The 20,242-nt window shown below is 34.5% G+C and overlaps 1 protein-coding gene across 8 annotated transcripts in view; it reads right to left on the reverse strand.

The window, feature by feature from the left end:
• The window catches only part of PCDH9 (protocadherin 9), a 941,384-nt gene that overhangs the window by 294,831 nt on the left and 626,311 nt on the right, over positions 1-20,242 (reverse strand). For 4 of the 8 annotated variants that reach the window (XM_021065365.2, XM_021065364.2, XM_084981912.1 and 1 more), the window contains one exon: positions 12,767-12,842. In XM_021065365.2, coding sequence (XP_020921024.1) covers positions 12,767-12,842 — 76 coding nt within the window. Of the gene's footprint in view, positions 1-12,766; positions 12,969-20,242 lie in introns of all 8 variants that reach the window. The other 4 variants (XM_001925503.7, XM_021065362.2, XM_084981911.1 and 1 more) reach the window with 1 other exon arrangement.

Here is a 20,242-nt window from a genome sequence, read left to right on the forward strand (position 1 = left end):
ATTTTGTTTTACTGGTACAAAGAGGCAGCATCATAGTTAACACTTTGTTCCAACAACTTGGAATAAGAAGACAAGTCACATCATTCACACAAACCTCCAATTCCCCAAACTAATAGTACTAGGAAAGAGGCAAAGGGGAGAGACAGAGTTTGAACCTCCCCCTAAAGGAGAATAGAAGACAGTTCTGTCAATCCCCTGATTCAAGCACAGGATACCCTGAGCTACACTCGGGCCTACCATCAAATAGAGGGACTCTTTTTAGGCTTGCGGCTCCATTTCACCTCCCTATGATCACAGGACAAAAATGGAAGCAATGTTTCCTAAAATAGTTGGGAAATCAATTTAAAGTGTTTTGCATCAAAATTAGAATCTTAAACTCTGAGATGAGAAAAATGTGCCCACCAGTAAGGAAAACAGAGAGAGGATGATCTTTATAGAGCATAACCTTGATTCGCAGCAAAGGAATTGTCTGAGAGAATTAAAGGTCTCCTTTACTTCTGCCTTTCATTCCATGGACACCCCAACTGGGTGCGTCCTATGTGAGATCTCTGAGTGTGTGTCAGTGCAGCTGTGCGACTGTGATGAGCAGTTTGAGAGTGAGCACATTGTAGCTAATGTCCGAGAGGAAGAGTATGCTTAGCCATGGAGAAAGAAAACACTCTATTCCAGGTGCTCACACAATTCAGTGAAAATGAGAAAGTCAATGCCACGTACCAGGCTCTCAAAAGGTGAATGAGGACTGCCTGCCTGCAGTTCATTTGAGGCCAAACAAATAAGCAATTCAGAGATACAGGGAAAATAGAAACACTCCAAATGAAATAAAAAAAATTGATTTCTGTATCAATAGCATTTGAGTACAATACATAAAGTAAATTACTACAAATATATATTTTTGTTAACTTGAAATGTTATATTATATATCATGAAAGTGAATATTTTATTTTTTTATTGTATTTTTACAGAAATTTTATTTCACAAATTACTATTTCTTTAACTCAAATATCTATTAGTGTAACATAAATCAGGAATTCTTGAATTTTTATCATATAAAGATAACAAAATAGAAGATAGCAGTGGATTCTTAGTCTTAAAACTATGACAATCTATACTTCTTGAAGATATTTGACAGATTATTTTGAACAGTGGACTGAGAATTTTAAATCTCTTTATTCAATACCACTTTAACTATTACAATCATGCATATTGCCTTCCCTCTGATATTATATTTGAAATAATCATTAAAAATTATTCTTTAAGGGAACTGGAAGGTAAATGAATATGTTGTCTGAATAGTCAAAATACATTTCTCTATGTTCATAAAAACATGCTGCTACCTCATTGATGGCCATAACCCACAGGTTTTCTTCATTTACTTACTCAAATTGTCTCTTCGGAGTATCAACTCAAATTTGATTAGAAGCTTCATATTGGAAGGCCTAGCTCTGAGAGCACTAACTCAGTAAGGAGAGGTAACACTTCTTATTTAGTAATAGTAATGCTGACAATTTTGTGTTCTTATTGCCAGCCAGACCTTATTCAGGACAAGTTGCTTATATTATTTCTACTACTTCTAGCATTTTCTCTTTAAGATAATTACATTATTATCATAAAGAAACAACACATATGCAAGAGAAAGACAAAGAAAGAGATTGAGAGAGAAAAAAGACATTGAGAGTTAATACAACTAGAAAGTACAGGACCAGCATCCGCCTATATTTGCCTCATCCTGAAACACATGCCCCCAGGGCCCTGAACATTATAAAATACCTCCAGACTTTCTGTACCTTTTTGGACAATAAAAGAACCATAGAACTAAAGCCTTCTAACTGTGATAGCAGCACATAAAATGGGTAGAGTATAGACCAATTTTCCTTCTCTCTTTCTTATGCTGCTTGCTGCTTATGTCGGGATTTTACTGTATGTGGAGTATTAACATTTCTGGCTGAATTTCTTATTTTAAATCATACTCTTCTACTGTACAATAGTTTTGACTAAGGGGAGATTACTAAAAGAGTTACTGTTAGATATCCTATGTGTATTTCTTCTTATGGGAGTTTAAACCAGAACTCAACATCCTCTTTTGAATTAAGAACATTTTTTGACTTCATTTAAAAATATATTTCCCTATTAAAAAGAGGCCATGGGAAAATATTCCACTGAGGCACCTTCCTATGATAGGATGGCATCTTTCCTCAGCCTGAGTTTGTTTTGTGAGCCCTCAACATCTATTTTTGATCCCTAGATACGGCTTCACAATTGTTACTTTGTGTTTAGTCTAGGACTGCATCTTTAAAAACATAAAATATAATGTATTCCCCTCCTGAGTAAAGCAACTTTTTTTTTCATTCATGGAATATTTTAAAAATTAATTCGAGTTTTCTTATTTTATTCCCAATTTGAAAGGGTTTTTCATTGAATGCTCAGCAATGATAAAATACCTGATCATGCCAAAACACAAAAACATGGGAGAAAAAAAAAAAATCAATGAAACTGGCGCCTGTAGTTAGGACGTTTATGGTTTAATTCTTCCCTTCTAATGAGCATTTAAATCAAAATTGTTATTATGTTATTTTTAACTGTGCTTTTAATTTGCAGACATTAACTGGCAAATTTGCCCAAAATATGGTATATTGCCTGTTCGCAGATCTGACTGTGAGCTAGGTTATTACCAATTACAAAGAACTAAAGACTTTTCCAGCCAATTAGTAAGAATAAATCTGTAAAGGTCCAAAATTCAAGTGAAGAGCAAGAATCTGGAATATCATAAGGTTTGCATTAATATCCTTCATATGTAACTAAATGACACCTTTATTTTTTTATCTTTTCTAGGGCCACACCCACAGCATACGGAGCTTCCCAGGCTAGGAACCCACTGAGCAAGGCCAGGGATTGAACCTGCAACCTCATGGTTCCTAGTCAAATTTATTAACCACTGAGCCATGACAGGAACTCCTAAATGACACCTCTTAAACCTATTTGTGGATGTTTGGATTGAGCCCATAAAAAAATAAATTCCCATCCATGTTATTAGCCAAAAGTTCTTTTAGACCTGATCTATGTAACATTTCAAATACCTGGCACTAAACCAAACAACTTTATAAACAAAATTTTACTGTCTTTGCAAGTAAAGGAAAATGCAGAGCTAAGATATTACCCTCATGATTCAAGATACACTAAAAAACAATGCCTATCTTTCCTCATCCAATCAGGAAAAAAAAAATGAAATATAGGAAAGTTACATGTCATGTTTCATTCCTTGTTTATCAGTTACAAGGACAGATTTGAAGTCAAAGAGTGTGCTATTTACTTTTACTTAATTCTTACAATAATGCTGACAACATTGAGGACTTATTGTGAATCTCAGACTGTTCCAAGTGAGTTATGTATGTTAACCCGCAATCTGTACAAGGCTAGGAGGTAAACGGTATTATGCTCATCACATACTACAGGAGAGGCTGGTGGGGCACAGCAACCTGCCCAAGGTCACGTCGCTGGCGAATGGAAGAGGCATGATTTGTACTCAGTCTAACTGCCAGCAATTAATCAGTCCACACATTTCCTCCCAGCATCTTACTGGAGAGGTTGTTAAAATGTATTTGTGTTTTCTAAGTGGATATATTTACTAAGATATCCAAGAAAAGCCTTAAAATTCCAGAAACAAACTGAAACACTGTCTCTCCACTTTTCCCCTTTTCTCTCCCTCTCTTCCATCTCTAACCCCCTCTACCTTCCACCCATGTTAACGTAGGTTCCCTTGGAAGTGATCATATCCCAAAATTATAGATTAGATCCTGAAGGCAAAGAAAGTATGTAAAAGTAATGAACACATAAAGAACACTAAAATATGATGTATTAAACAGACCATTAAGCCAAGGAAAAAAGTCATGAATAGAAATCTTTAAACTGAATTTCCTTCTGTCTGCAACAATCAATAAAAGCCCAACATCATTCAACATCTTTCAGTGATGGAGTAATACATTTACACTGTTGAACATAAGCACACACTGAACTTTTAATGTTGTGTTGTGATTATTTTCTAGACATGGAGATATATTATACACTGACTTTTTTTTTTTTTTTGGTCTTTTTATCTTTTTTAGGGCCACACCTGCACCATATAGAGGTTCCCAGGCTAGGGGTCGAATCAGAGCTGCAACTGCTAGCCTATACCACAGCCACAGCAACGTGGAATCCGTGTTGCGTCTGTGACCTACACCACAGCTCAAGGCAATGCAGATCCTTAACCCACCAAGCAAGGCCAGGGATCAAACCCACATCCTCATGGATGCCTGTCACGTTCGCCAACAGCTGAGTCATGATGGGAACTCCTCTAAGCTGACTTTTTAAAGTAGCGAAATAAGGTCCCTACCAGAGACTGTCACAAGGATAACTCTAATATAAGGTTGATGAATCATTGCTCTGAATTGTAATTGTAATTAAATGTATGCTGTGGTAGACTTCCTTATAATGCTTAAATTATATGAGTTAATTCATTTAACACTATTTTATTTAATCATCATATTTTTAGGGTAGAGTTCCCAGATTTAAAAAAAAAAATACAGGATGGCTGCTTAAAATTGTATCTCAGATAGATGATGAATATTTTTTTTAGTACAGGTATGTCCAAATATTTCAAGAAACACTGCAATACTGGGATATTTTGGATATATTTAGATGGAGGAAAACATTGTTTATATTAAGTTCAAATCTAACTGACCATCCTACATTTTGTCTGACAGCTTTAGAGTTATTAAAACCTGGGTTTTCATGTATTTTTCATTCATACTAATCTGGATAAATATCAATCCACTAGAAGAAAAGTGTGTCAAAATAGCCTTAAGCTTAATTTGGGACATTTGAGACAAATATCTGTGGTTTCTTCAAAAATTACAAATTGTTTTTAAACTCTAAACAATTTATTTCTCTTGTTTATTTTTCTGTATTAAGATAAAACAAAAGACATTAGTATGATTTTGAATATATATCCTTTACAGTTTGTAATCAATTTCATGCTTTTTTAAAATATATAAGATGTCTTTATTTTGTAACTGAAATTAGTACTCTCCTATTTCTAGATATGCCTACTGATTTGCTTATCTATTTATCTATCACTTTTAACACTCTAAAATGATTATAAGGGCTGAAATACAAAGCACAGTTTTTTCCTCTAAGGCAGACCATACATCCAGGGTTAATTAATGCCGTTCCTCTGTGCCTATCCTTAGCAGAGTGAATCACAGGGCATCAAGCAGCTGTGGAAATGTAACTTCTTGCAGCACATCAAAAGAAGCTGACTTTACCCTTCCTTTACACTAGGGGGTGTATTGTTCCTACAGATTTTTCTACTGTAATAGTGAAACACTGAGACACCACCAAACTCAAATGCAAGAGAATATTACTAACAACTTTTAAATATTTATAATAAATGAGTACTCAAAAATAATTCTTTTGGTATTAGAGTCATATTTGAAATTTATGAGATCTAAAACTTGCCAGCAGAAAAAGCTTGTGTCTCTGCTGGTTTTACAGCCATTTTTCAACTAGTTTACTTAATAATATATAAAATCACCTCTCTGCTGTCCTCTTTAAAATAATAGCAAAACAAAAAGTGTATTTTGAATAAATAATATTATTTAAAGTGAAATAATGAATATACTGGACCATATATATGTTTTACTATATAAATTTTATTAGCCTCTAGCAAACTATAATGTTTTGGAATTGCCTATCGGATATAATAAATTGGGAAAAAAAAGTCTTTCTTTTCCTTTATTCATTAGATTCAATTCAAGTTTATCCTGTCCTCCCCTTCATTCAAAATCTTGTCCCAAACCACCTCTCAATCCAGTTTCATTTCTTGTCACAGATTTGAGCAGTGGAATTATCAACTATTTGTTGAGTACGTATGTTTTAGGCACTGTGCTAAGTGATTGTTTATATGAAATAACTTTAGTTTTTACAACAGTATTCTGAAAGATACTAATAGCCCCATTCTGGAGGTTAAGAACCTGAGACTAACTGATGGAGCTAAGCCTAACTGCATATACTACAAAAATACTGAATTAGCTGTGCGGCAGAAACTGGTACAACACTGTTAATCAATTATATTAGTAAACATTTTCAAAAATTAAAAAAATATATATACTGAACTATTTATTGCTTACCAACTGGCCATGACACTTTATGGCACCAAGAAACTTGGACTGCCTGTGCCTGTGCACACATGCACACACATGCACACACACAGGCACATTTTCTTTACTGAGAAAATTTCTGTTCATCCAGTGTCACTTGTTTAAAACATCATTCTATAGAATCGTCATTGATTTCTTTTTCAAACTTATTCTATTCTAAATCCCACTTTTTTTTACACTTATCTTTGGTATTTATTCTAGTTCACTGATGTTATTAGTATCCATTATCTTCTCTCTTACAAAAAAATCAACATTTCTTTTTTTTTCCCTTTTCTGACTTCTTTTTAGGGTATATAAAATGCTCATAGCATGCCTCTCAGAGAAACAATTTCAGGAACTTTACCAATTCCCATAAACATACTCCTGGCCTTTCTGACCAAGGAACTCAGATTAGAACTCTTGCTCTCACAGTTTAGTAACTCATTTTTTTCTTTCTTTCTTTTTTTTTTTTTCAGTTTAGGGAGTCTTTGTTTTAATGTATGCCCCAGAATCTAACAAAGTACCTGGTACATAGTAGCCTCATGAGTACTTATAGAACAAATAAAGAAATAAGTAAATCATAGAAAAGGCAGGTGAATAAAGGATCTTAAACAAAACCTCTTGAATTGTAACACATATCAGAATAACTAAATCTTATATAAATCGGGGCAGACATAAAATAGGGTGATCCCTGACGATCCCAAACTCCTGGTGTTCACCACTATGTGTATCTCCTTCCCTTGAGTAAGAGCAGAAACTGAGACTTGCTTATGATCAATGGAATATGTCAATGGTGATGGAATGTCACTTTCATGAGTATATCAAGTTTTACAAGATTCCATGTTGCCACAAACTCACTCTAGAGACCCTTTTTCTCTCATGTCCTTGAAGTAAGCAGTCATGTTGGGAAGCGCCTGTGGCTAGCAACTGAGGGTGGCCTCTAAGGGCTCACAGTAGTCTCCAGATGACAGCCAGCAAGATGCTAGGGATCTCAGTCCTACAACTGCAAGGTAATAAATTCCGCTAACAATCTGAAAAAATCTAGGAAGTAAATTCTTTCACAGATTAGCCTGCAGATGAGAATGCAACTGGCTGTCACCTTGATTGCAGGCTTTTGAGATGCTGAGGAGAGGACTCAGCCAAACCATGTTGAGAATCCAAACTTAAAGAAACTGTGAAATTATGAACACATGTTGTTTTAAGGCACTGAGTTTCTGGTAATTGGCAACAGAACACAAATGGTAGATAGATAGATAGACAGACAGACAGATAGATAGTTGGGGAGAGATAGATACATACATACCTACACATGTACATACATACAAATATATGAAAGACATGGATAGATGTATATATTCTTTATTAGCTAAACATCTGTAATCTAGAAAATGTTCTGCCCTCTCTGATTTTAAGGTGAAAGTAGTTAGTAATAGATAGGTTTTGAATTAGCATTAAAAAATATTTAATAAAGTAAAATTAAAGTTTTATAGCATAAAAAAGAAAATCAAATTATGTTCTTTTATGGCCTTTTTTCCTCCTTGAACTCAAATCATAGTGGAATTGATTACTGTTTCTCTACACCATTCTTTGAAGAACTCTAGTTTCATTAACTCAGGGGCCACTGTTGTAGGATCACACTGAATTGATCACCAAAATCCCATGGGGAAGTGAACACAGCAGGTGACAATATGAAACTGAACAATTTTTTTCGTTGACTTAATAAATCATTTCAACCAGGGATAGCTATAAAAATGATAAACACCATTTACAAAAAATATCTTATATAAAAATGTACCCCCAAGATCACATGTATGTTTAATTCCTAAAGCATATTATGGGTTGTGGTTTTTATTTGTTGTGTTTTCTTGCAGGTTAGGATTAGCACAATTACTTAGGACTAGAATTTGATAGAATAATTATATATTTTCTGGAGTATTTTAAAATATTATTAACTTGATTTTTTTCTCCCCAAAATGACAGCCTGTATCTCGTACATACATATATATATAGATATAGATATAGATATATACACATTTTTTTCTTTTTGGGGCCTCACATGCAGCATGTGGAAGTTCTCAGGCCAGGGGATAAATCAGAGCTGCAGCTGCCAGCCTACACAACAGCCACAGCAACACCAGATCCAAGCCATGTGTGCAACCTATACCACAGCTCACAGCAATGCTGGATCCTTAACCCACTGAGCAAGACCATGGATCGAACCTGTATACTCATGGATACTAGTCAGGGTCATAACTGCTGAGTCACAATGGGAACTTCCCAAACATTTTTAAATTCTCAGTTTTTTTAATTATGTCTGTCATAATTTTAAGACTGATAGGAAAACTATTTTAACACAACTTTTACTTTATGCAAAAATATATCCCAGTGACTTTTTTCTTCAGCCCTGTATTAAGTGCTTTCTATGTAAATTAAAAAATGAAAATCTGATCCTGAATACATTATTAAAATTGTGGAAAATATAGACAATCACAAGAAAAAATAATACCCCAAACTGAAGATAACCACGGTTAACATGATTCACTAGTTTCTAGATTTTTTTTAATTTATTTTCATCTGGATGGAACACTTAATTTGCCTGACTGTATTTTGATGTATTTGTGAAATATTGATTTTTTTTCAGTCAACAAATACACTATACCCCAGGTACCATTTTGCATAGAGAATAAAAAGGTGAGTAAACTGTCTTTAGAGGTTAAAGGCAGATGCAGTTGTTAATAATCACAGAGATTTTCTTTAAGGAAAAGGTATGAGGGCCATGATTTAAAAAAAAAAAAAATGTTCAATGAAAAGAGCACTAAATAAGAGTCCGCATACATAAATTTTATTCTTTACTCACAAACTATCACAAACTCACTAACTTAGGCCAAGGACTTCCCTTTTTTATGCCTCTGTATATAAAATAATTTTATACTATATGATCTGTAGGGTCCTACTAAGATCTACATTTTCACTAACTCAGTGCCAAAAATATCCTTGCAAAAGTAGTTCTCACAAGTTCATCCTACAACTCATCTTTGTAATATTCAATTTCTCAAACTTCTCCTTAAAGAATGAGATTAATGCCCTCAAATTTAAAACTCAATGTCAGTGATGACTATATTAATTTCTACACTGCCTTGAAATTTATGCACATTGCGAGTAGTTTTCTGAGTAGTATGAAGCATAAACTATGGAATTGGGACTTCCGGAGTTCTTATTCTGCCTCAGTTACTTTCTAAATAGCTTTAGGCACATATTTAAAATTTACGAAATTCAGTTTATTTATAATACTATCTAACTTGCAATATCAGTGTGGGATCATAAAAAATATATTAAAACATTCCTGACTCATAAGTAGCCCTCAATAAATATTATCCATAAATATCTTTAATGAGAAGTTCTCTGGCTAATTCATACACAGTTCAGGTAGAGGTGGGAGTCAATGACAGAGGGGGCTTTAATAAAATAAATATAATGCTAAATTTTTGCCCATGATAAACAGCAGAAATTTCTTTAAATTAGCATTTAAAGGAAATCCCAGATAAAAAAATTAACGCTATTCACGATTCTCAATAGGACAAGATTAAGACGTAATTCTGAATTAGTGGTAATAAGCTGTGCTTGATCTGATCACATAATGGTTTTTGTTTCCTTTTAACCTAGTTAAATTCCTTCATCAGTCTAGCTATATTTGTTAAAAATTAAAATCTTCAATCGAAAATCCCCTCACTATTTTCTTAGAATTAATGGTTTTACCGAATTATACATGGAGTGCACAATCATATTAATAAGTTAACTTCTTAAGGAAATATGACTTACTCTGCTATTTGGGAAAAGGATAAATCATTTTATGCAGAAACGGTGATAAAACTCAGTGCAAGAAATACTGTGTGTGTGCGTGTGTGTATGTCATTTGTGGGGCAGATGACTAAGTATGCCCTAGGACTCAAGTGCCTAGAACATAGAGACACCATCTATTGGTTGCCAGAGGGTTATATTAAAGTTAAAGTTATATTAAAGCCTAAAGTTTCCAAAATCTCTCCCACATACCATTTGTATTAATATCTTTAAAAATGCATAATGAAAAATTGAATGAAACTATAATGAAAATGATTCTAATTTTAATTATTTTTATAGATAATATTGTATTTAAAATACTAGGAATCCATACAGGCATACTAATAACTCTTTAGATCATATGTATATTCATAATTTATGTTGATAAAGTCATGACTGTTCAGGAAACAGCCAGAAAATGCCATTGAAGACAAGAGTAACAGTTTAGATGTATGTAGAGAGATTATCACTGTTGAAGATTATTGTTTCAATTATGCTGTACCTCACCCCACACAGTCATCAAAGTTAGTTACAAAGATGTGACTATGGAATTTTAAGATAATATATCATTATATATCCAAATATGAATTACCATTTAGTTATGAATCTCAATATTTCTAGGCCAGTCTAATGAATTCTTCTCTAGACATTTCAAAAAGAGGTTTAAATTTTAAGTCCCTACAAATGTCAAAAGAAGCATTAGCCTCCTGGGGCCCTCTGGGCTCCTCCTTTCCCTCTTTTCTCCTTCCCAGTAATGAATAAGGAGCAGTATTTTGTTTACACATTTTATTGACCATGGTCTTCCTGGATAAAGTGACTGTGTTGAGTTCAGTGTTGGAGTGTGCAAGGGTGTGCCTTCCCTTGGATCTCTTTTTCCATGTGACGGGATTGGTAAAAACTCTGGGGAGTTCTTGAAGCAGGCTTGAAAGTCTTTTTTTTACTATTATTATTTTTTTTTTTTATTTTGTTTTGTTTTGCTTTAGAATCTCTCCTATCTTCTTCCATTTGGCAGCTTGCTCAGTGCTGTTTCTCAGGTCTAAGAAATCATTGGGTGAGTAACTGCACACATTGGATAAAGTTTTGGCCTAGGGCAGCTTAGCTTAACCATATTTCTGCATACATTTTTAAAAACTTTTACTTCTATAAAAATAACCGGTGAACTATATATACAAGTCTTAAAACAAACAAACAAACAAACAAAACAAAAAAAACCAAAAAACTCCCCCAATATGTTTAAAATAGAGTCTTTCTGTCTTGGTTTTGGCTAAGGCCCAAAAACAAGAGGAACTAACCGCTGCCACATACAGAAGAGGTGGTCAAGAGCCAGTTTTGGAACTACTAACAATGCCAATAAGAGATGTTTTATAACTGGAGAAGGGGAAGTTGTAAACTAGGAAATCAGTTTAAAAAGAGCTGTCCTACATATCCAACCTCCTCCCACAAATCCAGGAAACGATGATCCAAAGCAACCACTTAGGTTTGATGGTCCTTAGACTAATAAAAACCAGATATCTAAGGATAATAGCAGGTCAGCTCCCCCAAATGCTGTGAGATGAACAGTTGCCCCTTTGGGTATGGCCTGACATTCTGGGTATGTGAAATCAGAAGATGCACTTAAGCTTTTCTTATGAGACCAAGATATAGGAAGTGAAAAGTTGAGAACCAGAGCTGGTATGGAATTTATTTAGATATTCCTAAAAGATTGGCTGGGAGAAACTTCAGCAGAAAGAAGATGTAAAGGTAACTCTACATGCCAATGAGAAGAGACCCACCTATCAGAAAAACCTTCAGAGATGAGAACACAGCTTGCCGGGGGTGGGGAATATGTACAAAGGCTCCCCAACCCCTACCCTAGAAACAGAGTTAGTTTAAAATCCCAGAAGACAGAGAATACCAATGCTGGATTACCACAACAGGACTAGTTAAGAAAGTGCTTTCATGCCTTTTATCTCTTGGTATTTCTACTTCACCGTAAATTGTCAGAGGCACTTTAATATCTAAAGCAGTGAGAGAAACAGCTGGGACATTAGGCAAAAGTCACCCTAACCCCATTTCCCACTGTAGACAAGTTTGAAGCAGTTGCAAGATGAGTTGGAAAAAGCTTATAATTCAAATAAAATAGAAATTGTGATCATTACTTTGGACTAGACTTCATAATTATTAAAGTGGACTTTAATTTTTTAATTAAAGTGACCTAATCTGTGATTAAAAAAAAAATAGCATGACCCAAGATGGTAGAGCACTTGCCTAAAATTTTCTTCAAAGGCAGAGGAAGACGAACCCTCACAGGGCTTGTCTGGAATGAGCAATGATTTCTGTGGCGATTTATGAGTCTGTGGAAAATAAAGGATTTTACCAATCCCATCCCACTCCTTTCACTCTTTCAATGTATTGGTTAAAAACAAATCATCCAAAATCCACTATGTTCTACCTAACTATGCTTTATCAATTCTAAAATATTAAAATGTCTTCCCATGTTAATATCTTTGATATCTAGATGTCTGGCAGAAAACACTTCTTACAATTATACCTGCAGCATTTTTTCTTTTGCTACGGTTCATAAAATAAAGATGCATCAAACAATTTAACAGCCAACATATCAAGTGCATTAGACTTGATATAGTTCAAAGAATAAAACAACATTAAAGGCAGCGAAAAAAAATGAATGCCCATTTACTTGCTCCCGGAATTACTGTTAATACTCAAGCACCTAACACAGAACCAGAATTCCAAGCAAACTTTGTAAAGGGACTCACCAGAGTTGGGGTCCGAGTTGCCATCTGCTTCAGTCCTCTTGTCCGGAGAGGCCTGGTCATAGAATTCGTCCTGTGGCTGAACCAGAGGAAGAGGGTGTGAGATCAGGGTTCCACTACCCACCGGCTCGTGGTCTCCTAGACCACTGTCACTGCAGCTTTCCTGGGAGCCGTCTGGGAGGTGAAAGGTAACCCGGCGCTGCGACTACAAAGAAGACCACAGGACACGCCATTAACATCCCTCCCGAAGGAAGCATCAGCGGATCTCAAAGCAAAGCAACTTTCAACATACAGTACAATGCCGAGGCAGAGTATATAAAACTTGGAATACAGCTGGGAGCAAACATTTGTTATTTGCTGTTCACCGTGAGATATCCAACTTGCAAAATATAAGAAAGAATTTCTATCTTGTATTATTCAAAAACAAAAAATTCGTGATAAACCGCTAGAATTTGCAGAAAAAAAGGCAAGGAGTATATGTGCTAGTGATCAAAGACAGAAAAAATTTGAAGAAACAGAAATACACAAATGTTTGTTCCGTAGATCTGAATAAATACATAAATAATGCAATGCAACATTCCTTTTTTTTTTTTTTTTTTTTTTTTTTTTTTTTTTAAGACCAGGTATTGTGTTTACTTGGTTTTAAGATAGCTTTTGCAAGGAAGTCACTTTGCAATGAAATCCACTGCCCCCATTATTGCTAACAGTCATTTGTTATAGAATATCCTTCTTGAAAAGTGTTTACCCTGGCATCTATTTGCAAAATGTCACCATTAGAAGTAACCCAAAATAGGTATATGGGTACTTTAATAAATTTTACTGTTTTGATTAAATAAAATTGTGCATTTCAGCACAGATAACTGCTTAGTTCGCCTGACAAATATTCTCTCAGCTGATGCAATCTGTGAGATAGGAGAATATTTAGAACTTCATAGGGTGGAGAGATATATGCCTTACAGAATTTGTGAGAATAGTAAATATGTGCTATATATCGGACTGCATGTAATTTTCATTCTGCTTTGACAACCAACTACCTCTCAATATCACATCACATGTGACTACTTTTATTCAGATTTTTAAAAAATTATGAACATATGAATAGTAAAATATATAATATATGAAGATGTAATGTATAACATAATCACTTTGCCATTACTAAATTTTGTGCTTTTCAAGAGACAATTTATAAATTATATCCATTTCAAAACAAAGGATTGCTGTTAGAGATAAAATGCTGTAGACAGAAATACAGCTACACTATATATATATTTTTTCTAGACTGACAATAGAAATAGCCCATTTCCTGTGAGTCACTGGTTCAAATCCAGCTCAGAGTCATAATGAAGAAAAGCTGAAACTACTTTATTGCTGTTCAATGACCTGTGTGAAATGATTGGATAGTTCAGTACATTTTTAATGAACTGATGTCAATATCACATAAACTATAATCATAAATGTTACCAATTGAGTCTATTGTAGCACATTTCACCTTCATGCAAAACTATATTAGTACCATTGCTTTTTCCTCAATAGATTTGGAAAGGTGCCTAGGTGAGAGCTACACAAAATGCAAGGAAAACTTGAGTATTAATATCTGAAATGCATTTCAACTTTTATAGGGAAGGTCATGCTACTGATTTTATTTGTTATAATGTTTCCTTTCTCCTGTGTTTTTAAACCATTAGGGAAAACCAATAATATAAGTATTTTCTCTGTTTGAATATGCACTTAATTCATTACTTTCTTTTTTTTATAATAAACACAAAAAAGGATGCGCATCATAATGTGTTAACATCACCTTTAAAGTGATTGATCTATTACAACATTATAAATCAGCTATGCTTCAATATAACTTTAAAAATGAAAAAAAGTGACTCGTCTATTAAAAAGTCCATATTACAGAGTATCTTTGTGTTACCTCTGGAGGAATATCTCTTAGTTATACCTCAAGTAAGCAAAAAGGAAGTCAAAACACAAGAGAAAGTTAATAGAACAATGTGACTGATTCTACAATTTTATAAGGTATTTCTGGAAAAAGCTTCAGAAGCCATTTTAAAATATTTGTTTCATAGACAGACGGAAAAAGGAAACTTAACATCTGTGATAGTCTTTTTAAACATAATTAGTGTTGGTTTAATTACAATATTTTTTCCAAGGAAATGTCCGAATCTGTAACACCAGATTATATCTAAATCCAGCCGTTCTCACAGTATGATCATTAGAAATAGTATTTATTGAGCACCTACTGCTACATAGCCTGATACTGTAATTACACTGAGAATAAAAAATATATATATTTTTCAACTATTTCAAATACAATTTATGATTCCATCTCTCATATACTATACTATGATTTTTCTTTATCATTGTATGTGAGAATAAGAGATATAAATCTAGTGCAATTTATTTGCAGTAAGACCCTGTAAATTAGAGTGATACAATGTGTAAACTACTGTGGCTTATGGAAATATTTCCTAATTAATTTGACTCAAAGATGTTTAAACCTTAATTAGCAAAAATTGTGCCCAATTTATCAGTGTAATGGGAGATAAGAGTGTTGATGCATATGGACTACGAATTGCAACATGTACAAAGCAAATTGATCAAGTAAATCAGTCTTTAACTTATTCATCATAATTACTGATGCAAGCAGCAGAAAATCTGAAATATCAAGGTAGGTAGAGGGAGAATATTTGGATAAATTAAAATGGAGAAAAATCGAAGATCATGGAGGTTTAAGTAAAGGACTCAATGGTACTTATTCAGGTTTTGCCAAAGAGCCCCAGGTGAGGAGCCAGACAACTGCTGGCTGTGGGCCCTTGCTCTGTATAGAGCCAGGCCTTAGGCAAGAATTTTATGTCATTGAACAAGTTCCTGGCCTTGTGAAATGGAGAAAACAGTGCCTTCAGCATAGGAGTGTTGTAAAGCTCAAACAGGCAAAATTAGTGTTCTTGGTATATGATACATAATACATGGTAGATACTCAATAAAAGGTAGCTATAAATCTTGAAATTGATGCTACATATTCTATCGTAATTTCTGTGGCTATTCATAGTATTTAACTAGTTATAAAGATGTGAATCCTTCACCCCAGGAAAAAAATACTGTTTTGTTTTTTTTTTTTTATGAGAGATTTGCAGAATCTTGGCATGCCTCACAGTGCACCTGTAGATGTGTCAGCCCAGAGCATCTCTGAGGGGAAGTTACTCTCAGTGTGAGTGAGGGATGAAGACCAACTGCTTAGAGCACAGGGTTTCTCCTCAGAGAAACTGAAGTTTTTCCCACTAGTCTCTTAAGAAGTCTATAACTGTTTTTATATTCAAAGAGAAAAAGGGAGAACTTTTTCTTTACTGCCTCTGGGAATTTTACTTTTGGGTTATCCCCAAGGAAATGTGCCCAATTTGGGTTATAAATATAGTGTAGCCCTGCCTGACTGAATTGGGACAACGCACGTTGTCATGAGACTACTTCAGATTTTCCAACGCCTGGGCACCTACATTTTGTTTTCCTACACCTATTTCTTACCCACTCCCATGGGGAACATTATTAGTATTTTTGGCTGTGCCTGGTTGATGGTTTGAATGTCACATTTGTTTATCTGACTTATCACTGACAGGTTAGCTCCAAGTCTCAGGCTGCCCCAAGAAAGAATAAGATGGAAACAAGAACTACCTAGGCATCTCCGTGTTGTTTTGTCTTGAATTGCCAGTATGGTTTCTGACCAGGCGAAGCTTCCACCAGGGGCCGTACTCTATACCAGCATATAAGGACACACATACAAATATAGGTATGTTCAGATTCCTACAGGTCGGAAGGTGACACACTGGTTAGATTTGATAAATATCACCAAGAACTTTTACAATAATTTTTTCTTGTTGGTTAGTATGAAGAGAGTTAAAATTCAATATGCCCTTGGAAAATACAAATGTTCCTTCACTGGGCACTGTTCTTCATGAGTCACTGAAAAAAATGAGTCACCTAAGAATCCCCATCATTGCTTTAATGCTCCTCTTGTGTGTTTCTTACTGGTATAGGATATTATTTTTCAATAAATGACTCAATAAATGACTCACATCCAAGCCTACAATCCCAGTCCCATTAACATAGAAGGATTCCCATGTGCAAAAATTTAGTAGTAAGATACACTGTATTTTTGCATAAAATATCAAAAAGTTGCAGTAGAGTGAAATGTCTACTAAGTAACTAATTAATAACTTGTGTAATAGCATACTATTGAATCATTCACAATATTTCAAATTACGTTAATGTTTAATGATATAGAAAATATTTGTAATTAAGGTTAAGTGTAAAAATCAGATTGGTAAAGAGTTTACCTAGTTTAATTGTATTATTGTTAATGCGTTTTAGGATGTGAATATGCATAAGCTAATATCTGACTCAGTATTTAAAGTGGTGCTACTTGATCATGAAATTATGATGTTTAAAATATTTAGTATTTTGACTACCCTAAAATTTCTATACATTATATTTATATTCTAAGTTTTAAGTATCCCTCTTCATCACTTATAGCATATGAGAATATAGTCCAAGAGAAAGGAGAAATCTGGTAGAGGGTAGCTGGGCTTTCTATTGAGCTAAGGAATGCCAAACAATCTTCTAGCACTGAGCTGCTACTCTAACTTCCATTTTTTAATTTTTTTGTTTTTTTATGGCCACACCTGAAGTATATGTAAGTTTCTGGCTATGAGTCGAATAGGAGCTGTACCTGAGGCCTACACAACTGCCACTGCAACACTGGATTCTTAACCCACTGAACAAGGCCAGGTATCAGCCCACATCCTCATGGAGACTAACAAGAAGTTCTTAACCTGATGAGCCACAAAGGAAAAAACTTTTTTTTTTTTTAATTTCTTTACCTAGCTTTTTCATCATTGCAATGAAAGATCCTTGCTTTTCCTCAAACCACAAGGTAGAATGAATCTAGTACTAATCCAATTATCATAAGTCAAATAAACAAATTTATCAGTTAATGATTGACATTTATTTATTTATTTATTTATTTATTTATTTTTACTTTTTAGGGCTATGCCCATGGCATATGAAAGTTTCCAGGCAGGAAGTCCAGTTGGAGCTGGAGCTCCCAGCCTACACCAGAACCAAAGCAACACAGGATCCATGCCACATCTGCAACCTACACCACAGCTCATGGCAATGCGGGATCCTTAACCCACTGAGTGAGGCCAAGGATTGAACCCACGTCCTCATGGATCCTATTCAGGTTCTTTAACCCCTTAATCACAATAGGAACTCCAACGATTGACATTTAAAATAATTATTTTCTGAAAAATTATAAATTGATATTATGGAAGTAGAAGCAAATGCTATAGAATTGTTTAAATATGGTTTTATTTGTAGAAATTTCTTTAAACATCTTTCAAGGAAATATTTCTAATTCTGATTAAGTTCCTTTAACCACACTTAAAAAATAATACATCAGCGTTCCTATTGTGGCTTAGCAGCAATGAACCCAACAAGTATCCATGAGGATGCAGGTTTGTTCCCTGGTCCCACTCAGTGAGTTAAGGATCTGGTGTTACCATGAACTACAGTATAGGTTGCAGACATAGCTTGGATCCTGCATTGCTGTGGCATAAGCTGGCAGCTGAAGCTCTTATTCAACCCCTAGCCTGGGAACTTCCATTGCCACACATGTGGTCCTGAAAACAAACCAACCACAAAAAATGTTTAAATATATCATCCCTATAGCTAATCTCTAAAGAGTACACATGTACACAACACTTCTTGGCTATTGTTAATAGTGCTGTGATCCTCAACATCAGTACTTATTAGAGAAATGCAAATCAAAACTATAATGAGGTACCACCTCACACCCGTTAGAGCGGCCATGATTATCACATCAATAAATAACAAATGCTGGAGAGGATGTGGAGCAAAGGGAACCCTCCTACACTGTTGGTAGGGATGTAAATTGGTACAACCACTATGGAAAACAGTACAGAAATACCTCAGAAAACTAAATATAGAAATACCATATGACCCAGCAATCCCACTCCTGGGCATATACCCAGACAAAAATTTCATTGAAAAAGATACATGTAACTGGGTCACCTTGCTGTATAGTAGAAAATTGACAGAACACTGTCAACCTGCTATAATGGAAAAAATAAAAATCATTATAACAACAACAAAAAAATACGTGCACCCATATGCTCCATAGTTTCTTGCCATCAAAAATCAATTTTTCCTCTTAATAAAATATAGAATTGGGTAAAACTCATAGTAGTTTAGAAGGTAAATGAAATGCAACCCAAAAGCAATCTATGGTTATAGCTTAATTTGGTATTACTCAATACTTGCAGACACGACTGAAGGGAAACTAGTATTAGTACACATAAGTTCTTCCTCATTGATGTTTGAGAGCTTGCATCAAGAAACTTAGGAACTAACAAAAAAACTTAAAAAAATAATTTTGTAGAACAAAATTATAGGGGATTTTTCAACTGGTGGTAAATGAACTATTTTAAGCATGGAATTATTTTATAATGAGTAATCTTATTATTTGTTACTGATAAACTGAACTAACCTTCTATCTTGTTGATTGTTGTTCTGCTAATGTAGAATTTGTGTATTTTTTTAAGCAGGAAATTATTTAGGGATTTTCTAGTTTATATTCCTCTCATATTTATTTTAGATGAGAAAATGAGGTAAAGTGATTTGTCTATATAGGTTTCAGTGAGAACAAAACTGACAGTTTCTGACATTCAATGTAAAGGGTTATTTATTTTCCATTCAAATTATAAATAATTATTGAGAACCTACTTGTGCATTTCATTAAAGAAACCTCAACTAAACCTGAAAGCAGGAAAGGCCTATAGAGAGAGCTCTCATAATGCTTCTGTTCATAGTCAATTACTCCAAACAGGTAGAGATCTATAGCTACATCTCACAGGAAGTTGTCTCCTACTTAGCTATGAGGGAAGAAGAAAACTTATCCTGCCCCTGAATACCCCTGCCAATTAGAGACTGAAGCAGCCCAGCCAATGAGAAGCCTTCATACTCTGGACCCCCCAGCTTCTTCCAAAAGACTCTGGTTAATACTGAACCTCTCAACTCCTCCATTTCCTATAAAAACTAATTTCCCTTTCCTTATTCTCTGGATCTGCCTACGATCTACCATAATTTGCATATCTTGAATTGTAATTCCTGTGGCTATTTCTGTATAAACTCACTTATGCTGGTAGAATAACTGGCTATTATATTATTAAAATTGATGGACTACATGCTGGACATCATTCTACCTGTTAAGAATACTATTGTGAACCAAAATCTGTATTACACAACTCCTAAAAAATATAATTTTATTAATCTACTCCTTAACAGTTTTGAGGATACTTTTCACCAGCAGCTGTGTCACCTTTTTTATAATTTGATTTCCTTCTAATTCTTGCAAACTATGCAGACTTAAGCAAGGTCAGTGCATGAATAGACCTTCACTAT

Source organism: Sus scrofa, chromosome 11 (assembly GCF_054392235.1).
Source record: "Sus scrofa isolate SSC_HxYL_T2T_F1_AM1 chromosome 11, Sscrofa_HxYL_maternal_Yorkshire_Landrace_v2.0, whole genome shotgun sequence".
NCBI lineage: Eukaryota > Metazoa > Chordata > Mammalia > Artiodactyla > Suidae > Sus > Sus scrofa.